This window comes from Astatotilapia calliptera, chromosome 13 (genome assembly GCF_964374335.1).
Source record: "Astatotilapia calliptera chromosome 13, fAstCal68.1, whole genome shotgun sequence".
Classification (NCBI taxonomy): domain Eukaryota; kingdom Metazoa; phylum Chordata; class Actinopteri; order Cichliformes; family Cichlidae; genus Astatotilapia; species Astatotilapia calliptera.
This window is the reverse complement of record NC_137434.1, coordinates 17,573,327-17,592,647: the sequence shown is the minus strand read 5'-3', so window position 1 is coordinate 17,592,647 and position 19,321 is coordinate 17,573,327. Positions and strand designations below refer to the sequence as shown.

Below are 19,321 nucleotides of genomic sequence, written 5' to 3'. Positions count from 1 at the left end.
ACGAAGCATATACATTGTTCTTTAGCAACTTGTCATGTCATGCCAGATAAATCTTGAGTAATGTGCAGATGATGTCGCTTGAAAAACCTCAATGGTGACTCAAAGGTCACCATTGGTCCAGGGATGGACTAAGCTTCTGGTGGCCTTTTGGCACATTTTGGCATATTGAGTTTAGAAGTTACTAGTTGGTTTCTAAAAATGATTTATTGGTTAATTATTAATGTTTTGTTTTTTAATTTGGTTATGTTTTGTAGTCAGGTATGAGCAATAAGACAATCTTTTAGAGTGTCAGGCTGTGCAAAAAAACCCGAGATTCATACTTTTTTAAGTAACAGCAAAGGTTAGCTAACTTCATGTCAGGTCCAATAAAGTTACTAATAATGACTTCAGTCCATTAAGTTGATATTCTTTTAGTATTCACAGTTAAATATGCATTAGCTTTATTTTGGACAGAATGCATATGAAAAACTCTGGATAGACTATTTACACTTCCATTAGATAAGCAATAATATTATGCCTCATTTGGAGTCTTGATTGCATCCCTCTGTCCTGGTGTATACTGTAAATGGAAATGGTGCCGTGAAAAGCTGTGATTTTATGCACCATGCACAACATTTTTCACTTGGATTTAATCATTTTATTAACATTTAAAATACTTTAAAAAAAAACCCAACAACTTCATATTTAAACCTTAAAATGTATGGCAGCATTTTTCAGAAGGTTAAACATGACTCTTGATTATGGATTGTCTATAAGGAATATGCAAACGAGTTAACAAGTGTGTTTGTAGAAAGTTGTGCATCAGAAGATTAACCATTTTTGGGGAAAAAAAATCATCGCAACTGTAAGTATAAATTGATGTTTATACAAGTTCATTGTACTGCACTGTTTTTAATTTATCCGTTCTTTTTAACATCTTGCATGCTACTTTATCAGATCATCAGATAAACTATGCAGATTATCCTCTTTTTTTAATCACACACAGGCATAGGCTGACTCTGCAGAGATAGCACCTCTGATTTTCATTTTCTAATATCCCACGGACATTAAGAACAGTTTCATCCCCTTCAAATAGCGAGTGCACAGGTTAGACGGGAGTTGATGGAACTATAATATTTCTGTATCCCATTATGACTTGATTATCTCCCAAAAATAATAAGAAAAAGGTGTTTGGGCGGTGATGGAAATAATGAAGAATCAGCAATGCGCCACCGTGATAGCTGCACTTCCAATAACTATACACAACAATATTACAAAGAAGCATAAATCGATGCGCTGTGCAGCAGAATGCAGGTGTCTGTGTTCGGGGACGATAGAGTCCCTGCGTAATCAAGCTGCGGCACAGCTGTATAGTGAATATTGTCATTCTGAATGACTGCTGATAAGACGGCACCTGCTTTACAACACACAGGGGACAGAGCTGCAGTGTTTTTTGTGCAATCAGGGAAAGGGAATTGAAAAGCTGTTTTGATTACAGTATGTGAACTGTTACAGTTACTTTAACCTACGCTGGATTGTAATGGATAGATAAATACACTTTCTTCTGCGGTAACAGGCTAAAACCTGGAAGACAGACGTCGGTTCTTTAATGGGGAAAGTGATAGCGTTAGTGGGTAAATGAATGTCAGCAGCAATTAGAGGCCCATCTAATAGCATCTAACAGAGAGGCCAGAGCGCAGACGGGTCAGGAGTTTACCATGTATCACCAGCATTACGTCCACACAGAGCTGATACTTTCCAGCCAAGGACGTCTCGAGGGCAGGGAGGCAGCAGGACAAGTAGGCGATTAATGTGCATACAGCGGAGACTAACAATAAAATACAAAAAGCTACCATCACTGAATAATTCCCTGAAGGGTATATGCAACAGCTTGCTGTCCTTCATCTTGGATTTGAGCCTTGAATGTCTGTGGAGATGCTGAAATAGGTTTAATAATTAAAAAATTAACTGTAGGGATAAGATTGGTAGGAAAGGAATAGAAAAAGAATCCAAAATAAACATGTAATTAAAAATAGGTGTAATCAGTCCTGTGCAAAAGTCTTGAGCCACCCTTCATTTCTTTACATTTTCCTAAAATAGAGGGAAAGTTGTCCAGTAGTTTAATTAATCATGTGAAAACATATGCAAAAAACTGTAACAGCTTATAAAACTCTAACAAACTTGAAAGTCAATATTTGGTATGAACACCTTTATTCTTTAACACTGTCTGAACTCTCTTAGCCAAGCTTTCTTGTAGTCTGTATGGAATAGTTCTCCAGGCTTCTTGAAGGACATTAAAAGCTCTTCTTTGGATATTGGGTGCCTTTTTTTCCTTTCTGTCAAGATGACCCCGCACATTAAATCCGGGTAGTGGTGGTACCAGTACATGAATGAGCTCAAACAATCACAGAGCCTCCACCATGTTATACAGATGGCTGTAGATCCTCACTGTTGTACCTCTCCCCAAACCAAAAATGTGAAATTTTGGATTCATCACTTCCTAAGACCCGTTGTGTCTGATTTTCAGACTAGCTCAGATCCATCTTTCAGTTCTGTATCAATTCTTTGCCAGAGATTCTCCTTTTATGAATGATATTATTTTGAGATACTGTTAATCTGGTGTAGATATTCTTTTGTTTTTTCACATCTGTCAGATCTTTTTTCCCACTTTTTTGAGGACACACCGCACACCATTCCGAGATGGGGCATGTGTTCTGCCAATCGTTGTTTGGGAATCACCTTGTTAATGCAAAAATGCTATTTTATGCCTGTCAAACTGTGATATCTTTGGCATTTTTCATAGACTAAAACTTAAAAGTAGGAACAAATTATATATTTTTTGTGAAAGAAAAAAAACTTTGAAAGACTTTCAATGCGAACAAAAAACAATTAAAAAAATTAGAAGGAGGTCTGGCAAAATATAAAAAATTCAGTGGTGGCTTGAGACTTTTGCACAGTACTGTTTCTGGTCATGCACAATATTAAGCCATAATTACTGCAGCACATGTCTGGCCAGGGACTTTTTTTTATTAGGAAAATAAATAAAAGGATATTCAAAACTCAAATAAAGCACTAAGAAAGAAAGAAAGAAAGAAAGAAAGAAAGAAAGAAAGAAAGAAAGAAAGAAAGAAAGAAAGAAAGAAAGAAAGAAAGAAAGAAAGAAAGAAAGAAAGAAAGAAAGAAAGAAAGAAAGAAGGGGCTTTGGCTGCATATTCAGAGGTTTTCCCCTGGCACACTGGGCTAATCTCATCCCATGCTGACAAAGTGTCTACCTGCAGAGAGAAGGTCCAAGGATAGAAAGACAAAAAGGATGTGTGTGAAAAAGAAGGAGGTGAAAGGAGTAGGGGGTGAATGGAGAACAAGAGGAATGCTGTTAGAGAGCAGACGATGAGTGGAGTGACGTTCACAGCAGCAGTAAAAGAACAAAGAGCAAAGAGGATACAGATAGTTTATAGTGATGAGTGCCGAGATGACGCAGCGATACTTAAAGCTGTGACATCCTGAAACCTGGGAAATAAAAATAAAATGCTGTAAAGCTATAGAACAAAACACGTGGGCATTTTAGATGCAGGTTTAAGCGGTGGTGCTTTAGCCTGCATTTCCAGCCCAACTAGTCACCTTTTGTGCCTGTCATTACTGAAGTGTGTAGGAGGCAGCGGCAGAAGATGACATCAAGCTTAATTAGATATAATTATCCCTTTCTGTATTGTCATCCTCCAGACCTCAGAGCTATACTGTATAGCGTACACTCCAAACAATGTGCACAGCACCCTCTTTTGGCAGGAAAACCCTCCTCTCGCTGATGTTTACTAGCAGTCAATGGGCCATATGGAAAGTGAAGAGGCTCCAGTTTTGACACCATTAGCTTTAATCGGTCCCTTGGTGCTACATGTCTGAACACACTCTGTACTCCGGCGCCGAGCAGGATAGTTTGTCACCTCCTCTGAACATTTAAACCCGACTCTGATTGTGGAGGAGGAGCACGTCGGGTGCTTTAAGTGTAATTTAATAGAATTAAACTACAAAATAAAGCATCGCAGAAAGACTGCATTCTGCTTAATTGCAGAACAAACCTACCATATGCCAAAAAAAGGGGTTTATCTATGTAAACATATGATTTGACTTTGATTTGAGGCTTTTAATCTCCCTTCTGTCATATGTGACTCTGATCCAACTTTTAATTAACAACATCTTATTGCCACAGTAGTGTACTTTTTAACACTTTTTTTCTACCCCAGATTAGAGACATAAAAAAGAAACCATGGTGGATAATTAAATGCTAGAAATGGGACTAACAGGATTTTAGCATTATAGATGCCAACTCTTCTTGGATGACTTAGTTTATATAGGAATCTATTGGCAAAAATGCAGTCGAGACATTTAACAGGTGCATGTGCACACTGCCTATAAGGGTAGTTTAATAGCTTTAATATGATACATGTATATTTTTCTTCTTTTCAGTGATGCTAACTTTGTCGTTTCCGAGATTCTTGCAGATCAAATTCGCCTTGTATCCTATAATAATCACCCGTGTCCATGGCAACCATGTTTCCTCAGGCACCAAGGAGCTCAGGTGCATAGTCTTCCTCCACACATGCTCGCTCTCTTCCTCACACACACACACTCAGGCTAACGGCTCCCCTGACAACTGAGCACAGCTTGCATGGAGTGAATGAAATGAACACCAGAAACACCCAGCAAACTGTTACATCAACCTTTTCTGGCAAAGTCCTCCCATCACATCTGCTTTTGTTATCAGCTCAGAGGAGCTGCCTTCTGTTGGGTTAGGGTTTGAAGGGAATCTGTCCTTCCCTGTTCTTTTTACTTTTTCTTTATTTTGAGAGGAGGGAGGGGAGCGTATGGAAATCAGAATGGTAAAGACAAGTAAAGGTGCCTGTGACATATATGTGCATAATTGGAGCACCTGTGGTTATTTTTGGTTCCACGCGCAGATAGGATTATGATGGATTTTAGCGTCTCTGTGCACAACAGGGCACTGAGTGACACTCAGAAGATTGATATTGTCTTCGGTAAAAAGATCTGTGTGACGCTGAATACAGAACATTATGTTATAATGCTCCTCGTGTCTGTTTCCCGATACGACCTTGCCCGTCAAAGCCTCCTAAGTGGGGTAATTGCTTGTACAACCTTCAGGAGGCTGCGCATGCTTGTCCCCATTAGATTCAAGCATTTCTGGACAGGGCATGGACAGTGCACATTAAGGGCGGCGTCTATTCCCGTCCTCTCCTCCTATCTGCCTTCAATTTCTCCCTCTAATCTCTCCATCATCCTCTGTCTTTATGAGAACTTGTGTTCATTCCCCTGCTCTCCTGCCGCAAGTGAAGTCCCAGCCAGCCGCCAGTCTTTGCCTACGGGCGTATGACAGAAAGAGCTTTCATTTATTAACGATTATATCACTAACACAAACCAGACCAAAGAGCTCCTTCTTCTCTTTTTTTTCTACACTGGAGCAGCACTGGTCATCAGAGGCAAGAGTGAAAGATCCCATGTGGTTGAGATCTGATAGCTTCAGATGCAGTTCTCTGATCAGCAGCATCAGAACAGAAGAAAGAGTTGTCGTATATTCAGGTCTGCATGGCTTGCATCCAGTTAAAAAAAACACTGATTAAGTGGCATGCTGTGATCAAAATGTTGTTTTTTTGGCCGGTGATCTTAAATCTTAATGAACCAGTGAAACACTGGTTTTCTTGTTATTATATGGAAATATTGCTATTTTGCATTTATACCATTTAAATAACTCCTTCCAGCCAGCTGGCTCTGCAATGCCGAAGTCTTATTTTCAAAATCCTATTTCCCTTCCTTCCCTTTTTATGGTAAATGGCCTGTATTTGTATAGCGCTTTACTAGTCCCTAAGGACCTCAAAGCGCTTTACACATCCAGTCATCCACCCATTCACACACACATTCACACACTGGTGATGGCAAGCTACATTGTAGCCACAGCCACCCTGGGGCGCACTGACAGAGGCGAGGCTGCCGGACACTGGCGCCACCGGGCCCTCTGACCACCACCAGTAGGCAACGGGTGAAGTGTCTTGCCCAAGGACACAACGACCGAGACTGTCCAAGCCGAGGCTCGAACCGGCAACCTTCCGATTACAAGGCGAACTCCCAACTCTTGAGCCACGATTGCCCAGCAACATGTAAAAATGTAAATACACTTTTTATAGTGTATTTAGATTTTGCCAAAGAACCGTGGTCTGAATAAGAAAAAATAAGCTGATCAACATGCTGATTTTATTAATTATGAAGCTATGGGTGCATAATTATTAGATTTTTTGTTGCAGAAGACTGGCAGAAATAGCAGCTTTAGTGAAATCCAGCTGACAGAGCTTCCTCATAGCTGAAGCTGCCTTACTGCGATTAGATTTTACTCCTGTTTTGTGATTCTTGTACATCTGAAACAACTTTGCCTCACATGTTTTAAGCTTTTACATGACATTTAAACAAGCTCTCCAACAGATCATCCTTACACTGCCAAAACAGCTCTAACCCATCAGTCCCGTGTTTGTGTTTTGTTGACCTCTCAGGGTGCAGTGTGGTGTCTGGCACCAGAACATCGGCAAGAGATCCTTCAGGTCCTCCAGGTGAGACAATGGGGCCTTAGTGGATGTATGCCTTGCTGCACAGCCTGCAGATACCTGACTGGATTGGGATGCGGGGAGTTCGGAGGCCAGGTCAAGGCTCTAGGCTCTTCTGGTGTGCCAGGGTGCATCCATGCCCTGCAAATGGCAGGACTTAAGGTTTCCCAGCAGAACACTGCAGCATAACTACATGTTCAGTGTTTCTCAGCTCACCTCTAAGTGGTTTTAATGCTGAGGCTGACTGATATAAATATAAATATAGGTTGTTTTTCTCTACTGCACTGCCCTCCAATAACACCCAGAGGAGAGTTTAAAGTTGTGTAGGGAAAGCTAATGATTTAAAACAAATATCCCACCTTTCAGCTGAATTTCGTCAAATGGGAGAAGTGTAGGAGTGATCAGGTGATTTGAGATTAACCAAAGTTGTCACATAAATAAGGCTAAGCATAAGTTTTAAAAGATGTTATCCGATGTGTCAAACATATAAACCACTAAAGGGTCCAGTCAGGTCTGCTTAACTACCTTGAAAAGTTTGATACTTCAGCATAAAAATGTGGTCTCATAACTAAAATGAGACTGACACTCCTAATATAACCAGTTCCAAACATAACCCGACGCAAAATTTTCATGGAGTCAAATCTACTTCTTTTGGCAGTGTGTCCAGTCATACTATTATACTACTTACCAGGCAAAGGTGGAGCCAACACAAAGACATGTTGGCTTAGCCGGTCTAATGGTCGCTCTGTTAGCCTGCAGTAATCCAGCCCAGTTCCCCTGTCTCAGCAGCCCTCCATCTGTCACTGGAAAAACCGCAGTGGTCCCCCAGGTGGGGGCGTTGTGTCAGCCTGGCAGGGTCATTACAGCAGGGCCTGGGAGTACCGCTGGTGCAGTCTGCTCTCCTGCAGTCCCTGGCCAGCTCTAACCCCTGCCAGGTAGCAAGCTCTCACACAGACCTAATGTATTCACACTAATTAAACTGTGCCAGGCGCCACAAGCCTACGGCCGTTAAAATAGAAAGACCAACTGTTTGTATCAAAGGATGGGGAGTGTCACATGTTTACCCATTCCAAAACCACCTGGATCACCTGGACCAGAGGATCACAGACTAGTGCTTTCCTTTTAAATATCCACAAACATTTACTTTTTAAAAATATTTCCCCGGGTGTTTTTGGCTTAATTAGATGTTAGAGCCAGCAGGGAGCTGACACAAAATGAGGTGAGACAGATGAGAAATAACATGCAACAAAGGACTCTGGCTGAAATTTAGTCAGCCAAGAACATCTCCCACTGCTACTTTCTACACTTAAAATTTGAACTTTATCTTAGTACTTTGCTAATTTAACTTTTTACACCTTGCAACTCCGTTAATCTGCTTATAAATCTTTATTGGGAACGAGCAGTTTTCAACAATCACACCTCAAGTCCAATATTAGTGCATGGATGGAGGCGTCTAGCTCTTCCTGGACCATGATTGACTTCTAAGTGATCTGTGATGCTGGAAATTCTGCTCGCAGAAATGTGCCCTAAACCCTTTTGGTGAGGATGTGAAACTTTCCACTTTCAGTGGATGAATTTTTAAACAGCCTTCTAGCGCAACAATCTGCACGCTGAAATTCAAACATCCAAGAGTAGGGACGTTTACTCAAAACACATTTTTGAGTGGAGGGGGACTTTGAGGGTTGCCGAGGATAACGGGTAGCCCCTCACCTTTTTGTGCAGCGCACCTGTGCTCTCTTGAGCTGTTATAAAACATATAGTCCAGACTTTATGTACTCCCTTCACCGATCTGCTTCCACGTGAAAACAGAGAGGGGAAAAAAGACGACATAATAACAATTAACATGCGTTACTTTGGCAACATGTGAAAGAAGATGGAAGGATGAGACCGGGGACATTTTTCACGGTTAAGGTTTCTACTTTGAGGGAAATTATGTCATAAAACCAGTTTATGTCTTATTTCGTGCACTTCTTTGTGTGTTTTTAAGTGCTCTCTTGACTCTGTTTGAGGTGGGAAGAGTGCTGCCTGCTAAACACAAAGATGTGGAGAGCTTCGTGCAGCAGTCCAATATGTTAGATTGCTTATTAGTGATCTCCTTCCAGAAGTGGTGTAGGGGTGGACAGTGCCAGATTGCGCACAAGTAATCATCTGAAGTGTTCGGGGAACAAAGTGAGCAGGTGTTTGATTGTGAGAAAACCATTTGGGAGACATTTGAGTCCAGGAGTTGGCAACAGGGGTGATTGATAGATATTTCTCCCATTTTGCATCGCAGAGGAGTCTGTGTGTGCTGTTAATAGGTTTTTAGCTTGTACAATTTGGTATTTATGCTGCAGTTATTGGGGCTTGGATATTATGTTTTTATGATTTTTATGATTGTTATGCTCACTTGTGACATTTTAACAAGTCTGACTTGATCATAATACTGAATTATGAGTCTTTCTGGTTTGGTTTTGTTCATTTTAGCAATGTTTAAAATCTAAATATACATTTCTTTTCTTGTTTTTAAATCATGTTGGGAATGTGTGACTTCAAATACCAATAAGCTGCTCTGATTAAGTTAGTAGGTTTAATTGCTTTCTTAATTTATAAATTATTATCCTTATGCTCCTTAACTGTAATTTCTTTCATTTGATGGTGGTACACAGTGTAATATAGGCCGCATTACCGTTGTTGTTGACTTGCCTTTGTACTCTGTCCCTCTGATGATCTTACCGCATATCGCTGCTGACCCACAAGCCCTTGCCTGCTAATTTGCATAAATCACAGTCTATATCTGACAGTTACTAGGCAGTGCAGGCGGGGAGATGCCCAGCCCCCGTGCAGAAACCAGGCCACCAACCCGGAGAATGGGAGGCCTGGCTGCCAGAGTGACAAATGTATCCAGAGCCTACTCTTAACTGCCTCCTCTTGTGTGAATGGTGTCTGCGTGTGTGTATGTACTGTGTGTGTGCACCTCTGCTTGCACATGTGTGAGTACGCCACTGTATAACATAAAGGTTAAAAAGTGCTCAGGGGCTCTAAATAGAGTAACAAAGAGTATATCTAAAAAATCCCCTTAATTCGGTGACCGACATATATAGAGCCTTGTTATTCACTTCTCTACACCTCATCATACTGGAGTGGCAGATAAACAGAGCCAATACAAGTGAGCTGGTTGGTGAAGCATGAAGTTCTGTGAACCATGACAGCAGGTGAATAAGGAGGGCCCATCACTCTGAACCTTCTCAAACATGGCAGTTACCCAAGGATCCCAGCCTACCACTATTATTCCACCTGCAAAAGTCTAAATTGATGACCACATGAGATTGTACCTGTTCAGTGATACGAAGACAGCGGGACACATAATTAAAGGCCCTGCTGATGTAAACGGATGTTTTTTCTACTGTAGATAAAGGTTTTTGTTCCATATTTTATCTGGCAGAGAAGCTGAGACTCTACTGTTGACATTACTTTCAGCACTGTGTATGGGTCACATGTAACAGAGTACACAGCTGAGTAGATGGTGCCTTCATGTTAGTTTGTGAACTATGTTCCTGGAAAGTCAATTTAGTATAAGATTTCAACTGATATGTCAATTTTGGAATTTTTTTTTATTTCTTAAAAATGTATACTAGCGTCAGCCACAAAAATCTGGTATCTAATTAAACCTCCAATGTGCATATTCATTTAAGGAGCATTACGCTCTCTTCTTAATGAACCACATATCTGATGTTTTAGTTTTCAAAAAGTCTGATTTTTTTGTGCAAAACCTGCAATGTGCATCCCAAAGAAGTTAGAGGAGCTTCTAAGCCTACAGAGGCAGTTGACACATTGGGAAATATTCTGCTTTGAAATGTTGGGTCCTATCATCCATGTGGATGTTACTTTGACACTTACCTAAGCAAAGACCATGTACTGTATTTTATGGAATCAGTAATCCTTGATGGCTGTGGCCTCTAACAGCAGGATAACGTGCCCTGCCACAAAGCAAAAGTGCTTTAGGAATGGTTTGAGGAGCACAACGATGAGTTTTGAGGTGTTGATGTGGCCTCCAAATTCCCCAGATCTCAGTCCACTCAAGCATCTGTGGGATGTGCTGGACTAATAACCCTGATCTATGGAGACCCCACCTCTCAACTCACACAACTTAAAGGACCCGTTGCAAACATCTTGGCAGCAGACACCACAGCACACAATCAGGGCTGCTTTGGCAGCAAAAGGGGGACCAACCCAATATTAGGCAGGTGGTGATAATAATATGCCTGATTTATGCATATTAACATACACAGAATTTAGGTTTACAAGTCAAATAATTATTAGTGAACAGCTCTGATTAAGCTTGTATTTTTGAAACAGGTAGGATGGACAGTGACCCTGTCATCTTCCATAAAGGTGTCACTTACATAACATCACCCAAATATAAAAAAACACAATAACAAATCTCTCAAATCAATAAATACCTTTTCATTTAGCGTCTAATAGTCATATAGGTAAATGTACCCCCTGGTCTCCATTACAAGCATCACGATATTAAGGAAAAATCTGCCACAAGGTTGTGAAAGATTATTACATCCTGTACAGTGGAGCCAAATCATGAAGTACAGGTGTGTGTGCAGGAGTGTGCTATTTGTTTGGCTACATTAGCAAAAATGCTGCATATTGCCCAAATGACTTTTGATTGGATCAGTTATGATGACTGGGCCTGATTGCAAACAACATGATTTCTGTAGTTTATAGATAATGTTTCATTATGACACCTATGATTTAATTTTAATCTAATCTTCAAAAGAAGAGCAACAAATGACTCTCATTAGGTGAGCTGATGACACTTACCCGTAACGCTTGATACGGAAATGTCAGGTGGAGCTTAAGGACCATGCTGGAGAGTTTAATGAGTGTCTAAGTGCTTGAGTAGCCGCATTTGGAGACACCGCGGGGCTCGAGATGCGTCTCTCATCTCTCCAATTAGACATGAGCAGAGGCTTACTGTACTGTGAGGCCAATCCAAAGTGACAGTCAGAAAACAACATGGTGGGGATTGAGGGGATGAAAGATGGAAGTCAACTGGAGCGTGACAGACCAGTCATTTCCCAGAGTACGCCACTGACACTCCTGTCTGTCTCTCTCAGAAAGACTTGGGCTAAAACAAACAAACAAGCAAGCAAACAACAAAAAATAAACGCAGTGATTTGTTACACTTATTTCAATCACAAAGCCGGGGATTATACATCTCTGGGCAAACCAACTAAACTGTGATAATGTGACCATATAGACAAAGACAGCAAATCCACTAGAAAGGTTTTAGTAACTGTGGGTCACTGTGAGTTTCCGTGCAAACCCCACTTAAACTCACACTGCCTCTGCTGCATGTGATGTGATGCCTGGGGTCCTGTGTTATGCTGTGATGATGAAGTGTGCGCAGCACTGACAATGCAGCTGTTTACACATCCTCTGCTCTCACTGCAACACCCAGCCACCAGGTTACGTAATGCTAGTCCATGTGGGTCGTATGCGAGAAAGAAAGGGAGGAGTGTTAGGGCAGCACAAGCTGTAATGATACAATTGGATACATCCTCCACTTTGATACTGATCCCTATACAACTGTGCTTCCTGCCTCCTCTTACACATTGTATATACTTGTCAGGATGTGTAGAGAAGCTGCTGAATCACCCTGTTCCTTAAAATAACCTGGGTAGTCTCTCCATATATCTACCATTTCAGTTGATCTGAATCTTATCTAGATAGAGGCATAATCCCCAAAAAGACCGTTCGGAGGACGGTGGTATACCAATCAGGATTCAGGTGGAAACATTTAGCTGTGGTCTGACAAAACCCCCACACTTCAAAAGCACTTTTGATGTTTCGCCCTTGTTTTTTCAGGCCACTCATGCATCAGTACTTTTGTGAAAAACAGACTCTGAGACAATATTAGAAACGATGCCCGCGGGCGGTTCTTTGAAGCTGAACGCCAAAGCCAGTCGGCCAGTCAGCCCATTGATAGCGTGCTACTCTCCCCACTAGTTTGTATGATGCCGGTCTTCAGTCCAGCTAGTGGGAATACAAAACAGCTTTTTCCTCCAACCCTTGTCAGCACTGATGTTAAATCTTAATATTGCAGCCTGGGCTTCAACAGAGGCCAGTAAAAATCTTGCAGTCATTTGCTCAACAGAGCATGTAACATTTGGCATAAAGCAAGTCAAGCAGCTCATAACGCATTCATTCCAAGTTAATATAACCAAAGTCAAAGAGTATCCCAGTGCCTTTAGTCTTCTGAAGTACTAAGTAAATATTCATGATGGCACGGGTTCATATTCCACATGCTCGCTCATTTCGCACTAGTTTTCTTCAGTGCACTAAAATACTTAAGGAGATATATATCCCATGAAGCCCAGAGCAATAAACTCTTCACTGAATAACGTTGGCCTGGAAGTAACCATAAACCGCAGACGAACGCAGTGCAGCTTTGTTTCATTTTATTTGATTAGATTTTCTTATGCTACATCTTTGCATCATGTCTGAGATTCAGGGGCCGAGCCTTTCCCGGGCATAAACATCGCTGCTACGGCGCCAAGGATATCTGTTGCTCTTAAAATAGCTGCACCAGAAGGCATGAAATTATGCATGTGTTACAGTGGCCATCAGGGATTAACAAAGGTGTTCTATTTTATGCCTCTTCTCCAACAAACGCACAGAGGGAAGTACTTTAACCGCTCCTCCTTGTAATGCATGATAATGAGCCTTGTATTGAAATGTAAGACAAATTATGGTCTATGGAGACAATTACTGCTGCCTAATATTCACGTGATGTCACAGAGCCAGAGCATGCAAGCATGTGGTAGTCATAATATCACATGACCGCAGAAACTGTACAAGACACTCAGACTGATATGGTCAAAGTGTTAGCAGCTGGATGTTGCTTTCATCTAGTAAGTCTGTGTGCAGTTTTGACGATTCGTAGTGTTTACACATGCCTTTGGGCAGAGGTTATCAGTCGTCTTATGAACTGTAATTATTATGTAATAATCAGATGCTCAAACTACCTCAACTGGCTCCTTTCGATGTGGAGGAGTGAATTGCCACCTTATCGTGGTGGAGGAGTTTGTGTGTCCCAGTATTTACAGGGGCTATGTTGCCACCTGGTAGGGTCTCCCAAGGTAAAGTGGACCTGGGCAAGGGGCCAGATTAAGAGACTGCTATGAAAGGAATAAAATCAAGGAGCCAGTGTGCCCTACCTGGAATAGAGTTACCAGGGCCCGACCCTGAAGCCAGGTCTGGTGAGGGAGCTCAAGGGAGAGTGTCTGGTGGCTAGGGCTCGGCCTATGGGTCCTGGTTGGGCACTGCCCAAAGAAGTGACATGGGCCCGCCCTCATGTGGGCCCACCACCCACACGAGGCGCCACAGTGGTCGGGTGCGATGTATGTGAGGTGGCAGTCAAGGGCGGAGGGATTGAAAAACTATTTCAGTGATCATGAGGATGTACAAATGGTGGGTGGGGAAGCGTGTTGGTTTGAGCAGAGAGTCAAGGAGGACATATGCGCTAGCCTTACTTTTATATGGGAATATAATCAGAATACAACCAGTTTGGAACCAGTTCAGTGCCCTATTGTAAGGCTATGGGTCGTAGATGATTTGTATTAATTGGTGCATGCTGACTCAGAATCATTGGTAATCTGTCTGCTTTCATAAGTTAGATTCAATTATTTGCAAACCTTCACCAGTATTTCTGTCCTGTTACTCCTCTATTGTGACACAGTCAATAACTATAGTAACCTCACTGTGGACAGATTTTGCCACAGTGATACCTTCACAGTCGTGTCAGATTCAACACCTCGCTAGTGTCTTGACACCTAAACTGAGGTCATGTTTATGGAGAATTTGGACCCAAAATGCAGACTCCAGGGCAGGTTTAAATAAACAAAAACAAACCTTTATTTACACGAGGCAGCAAATCCAAAAGGCAGATAAAAACAGGAAACACACAAGGGGGGAAAACACTCAGGCAGACAAACAGAACTCCACGACAGAGAACCAAGGAAAACCTAGGGCTTAAATATAAACGATGTATACAGGGAAAGATAACACAGCTGGAGAAAACAAGACTCAGGTGAACAGAATCAACTAACGAGAAAGAAGGAACGCAAAACCAACACCACACACTCAGGACAAGAGACTATCAAAATAAGACAGGAAACACAAAGAGAAGACTAAACACAGGAAACAGAAACACAGACTAGACACAGTGCACATAGGAGGACAGGAAAACCATGAGAATAACTAACAGTGATAACTACAAATGCCAAATATGAATGAAAACACAACCTAAGCCAAGGTAATATTCAAAACTACAACAAACCAAGTCAAACAGAGAATATCAAACAGAAACTGAGAGTCCAAAACGGAAAATGCTGGGCCAAAACCAAATAAAGGTTGAGTGGGTGTGATCTGTGATCCCATTGCGAGATGGTCTCTAGTGTTGATTCACTTCAATTAGCTGCAATCTCTGATGCAGAAATGTATTCAGTTTATAAGGAAAAGCCTGGTGACTTCCCTGTTAACTTTACAGGAGTTCTCGCTTCCTGCTATTCATTTTTTCTGAACACTTCTTGCTATTCATTCCATTTCCCTCCAACCCTGCTCTTTCATGCCAGTGCAGTTGACTGCACAACAGGGGGCAGCTTATATTCTGGGTACTGCTTAATTATTAATGTGCTTCTTAACACGTAGCCTAATCCGTCTACACAACTTGAAATACTGACACAGGGAGAAATCTGCAATCTTACTTGCAACCTTTGTCATAATATTAGAAGTTGACCCAGTTGCACCAGGTTTTACGGAGAGTGCAGGAACATCTGGATTTATGGTGTTAGGCTGGTAAACTATTCAAACATAAAACACAGTTAGTGAAAGCAGGGTTTCTTTTTCTTCAGGCCCATCCTTTCTATTCTATTCAAGAAAATTATGTAGCACAGTATAAATTCACCACAATGCATAATAATCAAGGAGAGGCTGCTGATTTATTTGCCGCATTCACTTATCTGCACAAAACTTTTGTGTCTTTTTGAAATTGTAATAAAATCAAGGAAGATCAGTATGCAAACATGCTCACCAAGATAATATTGACATGCAGATTTTTGTTTTTGCAGATATAATATTTAGTGTGTTCATGATCTTAATTGAAACTATGGCATTTGCTTATTACACACACACACACACACACACACACACACACACACACACACACACACACACACACTCACCCCACCCCCCTATAGAAAACCATCTGACTATCATGAATGTATGTATGCATTCACTCGACACTTTATTAGAGACAACATGCTAGTACCAGGTTGGACCTCCTTTTTGCCATCGTGCTGCCTTGATTCTTTCAAAACTGCTGCAGATTTGTTGGCTGCACAACGGTGATGTGAATCTCCCGTTCCACCACATCCCAGATCTCTATTGCACTGAGATAAGTTGAGTAAAATGAACTCATTGTCATGTTCAAGCCCTCTGGTAATACAAGGATGGGCAGATTTAAACTTTAAAATACAGCTTTTGGAATGACTGCAACAAAACTGTAATAAGCACTATTGTATGTGTAAATATAAATGCATCAATAATTTACTGAGATTGCTGCAATGGTAACCTTTACCTTTCACAAGAACTCAGCTACTCAACTGTCACCTGGTAGCTTTAGTTGTCAAGTGTTTGTACTGAGACAGCAGAAGACATATAGTGGCCTGATCTGTGTGTTGGGGCTTCCAACATAGCCTGCAACAGAGGTAAGGTCAGAGCCTATTGATTTTTAACACTGCTCAACGAGACAGCAGGCTACTCAGTGAAAGACACCACTGTGGAGCCTGTGTAAAGAAACATGTCTGCAGCTCAGTTCCACTAACTGCTACATCCATTTCAAGTAGGTGTACTATTATGAAAAAGCAATGCAAGAAATCTCTATATGATTGCCTTCACGCTTTGATGCTTTCATCGTTTTATCACTCAGATCTGCAATCACCTCGAAGAAGAAAGGCAGCAGAAATGTGGCGCTTCCATTGCAACCTCATGCGCCGCGTGAGCACGGCCTTTGTATGCCCTGCAGTGTAGGTGGGAGGGAAAGTGGGGCACGGGGTCTTTAATGTGCAGGGTGGAATTATATATCCTTTTAATCATACTCCCCCACCCAGCAGCAGTTTAGGATGAGAGTGACAGAGAGCCAACACAAAGCTAATTCTGCCCCTGTCACATCCGATTGTCTCTTACCTCGCAAATGAGCAGCAGTAATGACACTCGCCTGATGGCCCATGCTCGTGCACATTTGCAGGGATAATGTTTGATAGAAATCAATCTGTGATAATATTGTGGATGGGAACACTGAGGTGATTTCCCTCAGATGGGTTTTGTCTAGTGTGAATATTTCAGCTGTGAGGGTGTCGCTTTCAGGTTCTCATTTCATCTTGGAAAGGACGCAGTGTTTTCCAGCATGCTTAACCAATGAGTGCAGAATGCAATTTCATTTTTGCCTTTATGCTATTTACCAGTGCATGTTGTGGCAGTGAATGGAAGACTTTTACATTAAATTCGTTTAGAATTCTTGATTATACAACACAAAATGCTTTTAATAAATGGAAACTTTGCAATTCAAGTTAAATAAACTGGGTCACTAAAACTATGGCTATGATTAGTCACATGTTGTAGTTCTTTACCAAAGTGCAAAAATCTAATTATTGTGACTCAGTAAATACAGGAATGTTGCCAAAGAAAACTACATTGAATAATATATAACTTGTATAGTTTGATGAGAGATATTTGTGTTCCTCAGGAGGGAATGACATCCATTCTATCCAATCCACAGACTGTATATCAAAGATGGCCATAGCCATGTCACCCATTGGCTGGAGAACTGTGTATTATTTTAAATGTCAGAGAGTGTAGAAACATCTGTTAGGCTGGTAATGTTAGTTGTCAGCTAAAGCTAACAAGTTTGGTTAGCAAGATGCATTCTGTATAATAAACTGTACTGCACAGATAGATGCCATAGAATTTCTGAGACTTTTTCCTGGAGCATAGACTTCTTAAAGTTTCTGTATCACACAGAAAACTTTATTTGTCAAATAATTGCACCAAAATGTCTCCAGAGAGCACCAACCATCACAAACAGGGTCAAGCGAACAGAATTAGCCGAAGTGAAGCCTAGAAGACAGCAATGGGTTACAGATACCTAAAGAAGTCAATCAAAGTCCCTCACTTTAAGCCAAAATTACAAATGGCTGATTTTTAAAAATAAATAAATAAATAAAATACACACCAACAGTAAGTTTATTAAGAAGGGAGTAATTATATGTGGGAAACAAAACCATTCTTGTATCCAGCTGTAAACATGTTAATCTCATCTCTGAATTTGGTATTTCCCATAGAGAGAGTTTGAAAGATGGACTTTGCTTCCAGGTCTGAAAAGTGAAGCCAACATGTCCTGATCCAGATATGTCAGGGCCATGAATTACTCAAAGATTTGCCTTAAGCAAGTTTTATTTTTAATGACCAAGCGGGAAGCTCCAGTGGTTTAAAACAGACTCCTGGTTGTATAGAAGTCTATAGGAAAGTGGACTTCAGTTATTTCACTATGTTACCTCAGTAAACACTTTTCTGATGACTTTATGAGATTTTTCACCAATTTTAAGGTCACACTGCACAAAAAGTCAATTTTACGCATTTTGTTCTTTCTGAGATTCAAATAGAAGCTAATAGAGCAAACAGCTGTATCAGCTGGCTGATTGTATTGGCTGATATTAGCTCTTCGCATTACATTAAAAAGGAGGAGACCAGAAACATCCTTCAAAGATGTTATGAGTGTTGATGTTGCATAGTTTGCCCACCAGGGGGCGATCTGTAACTTCCTGTTGGCAACACACATTTGGAATGGCACAAACACAAAAACCCGCTGATCTGTGCACTGTCAGTCATAGTGTGAATAAATAATCACACATGATAAATGTTAGGGAAATGTGTTTATGTTTTATGTTTCTGAAAGACAAAACACTTTAGGCCAATAAATTAGAATATCAGGTTTTTAAATTACCACATATCGGTATCAGTATCAGTCTTGAAAAAATCCTAAATCGTTGGGATCTATTGGGATCTAACGTCTTGTCATCTAACTTCTTGTCATTAGCCAGTTTGCGTAGGGTTTCACAGTCATACACTCTTTGCTCGTTACTTACAGTTTCAAAACACGATAATGATGATGTCACCATGTCTACATCCACCTACTGCCTCTAGTATTTTTTCATGGGAGTGTACGGGACTGACTTGGGCTCGTAGCCCACCTGAAGTGGCTGTTGGCAGCATTGCAGCTTCATTTGTCAGCCATGGGGGTGGCCGCTTGATCCAGACATATCAGGGCGGTGAACTGCACCAAAATGTACCAGTAATGAGATGATGAGTAAAACAGCAGTAATAAGGTTTATTACATTTTAATTACTTGTGCAAGTGTTAAAAGATCAGTGAATAAATCTAGTGCCCCAAACTTAAACAGGGAACATTAATTAGTCCAACAATGACCTGATATAATGATGCTGAGTAATATCCCTTTTCCCCTAATTTCATATAGCTCCATGAACTTAATGCGTGGATATGGTGAGAGCCACTAACAACACCATGAATTATAAATTTTTTCCGGCGACAGAACATATTATGGGATCAGAGAGGCAATATGAGCAAATCTTCCTTTTTATTCATGCCAGTCCTGTTTAATGAATCACTGG

General features: G+C 41.0%; 1 protein-coding gene across 3 annotated transcripts in view; it reads right to left on the bottom strand.

Annotated features, from left to right (window-relative positions):
* Positions 1 to 19,321, bottom strand: part of rps24 (ribosomal protein S24) — a 64,814-nt gene that overhangs the window by 34,398 nt on the left and 11,095 nt on the right. The window contains exon 6 of one of the 3 annotated variants that reach the window (XM_080287768.1): positions 19,250 to 19,259. The exons of the other annotated variants lie outside the window; for them this stretch is intronic. Within the exon in view, the coding sequence (XP_080143894.1) occupies positions 19,257 to 19,259 (3 nt within the window). The 3' untranslated portion in view covers positions 19,250 to 19,256. Of the gene's footprint in view, positions 1 to 19,249; positions 19,260 to 19,321 lie in introns of those variants that run through there. 3 annotated transcript variants of the gene reach the window in all.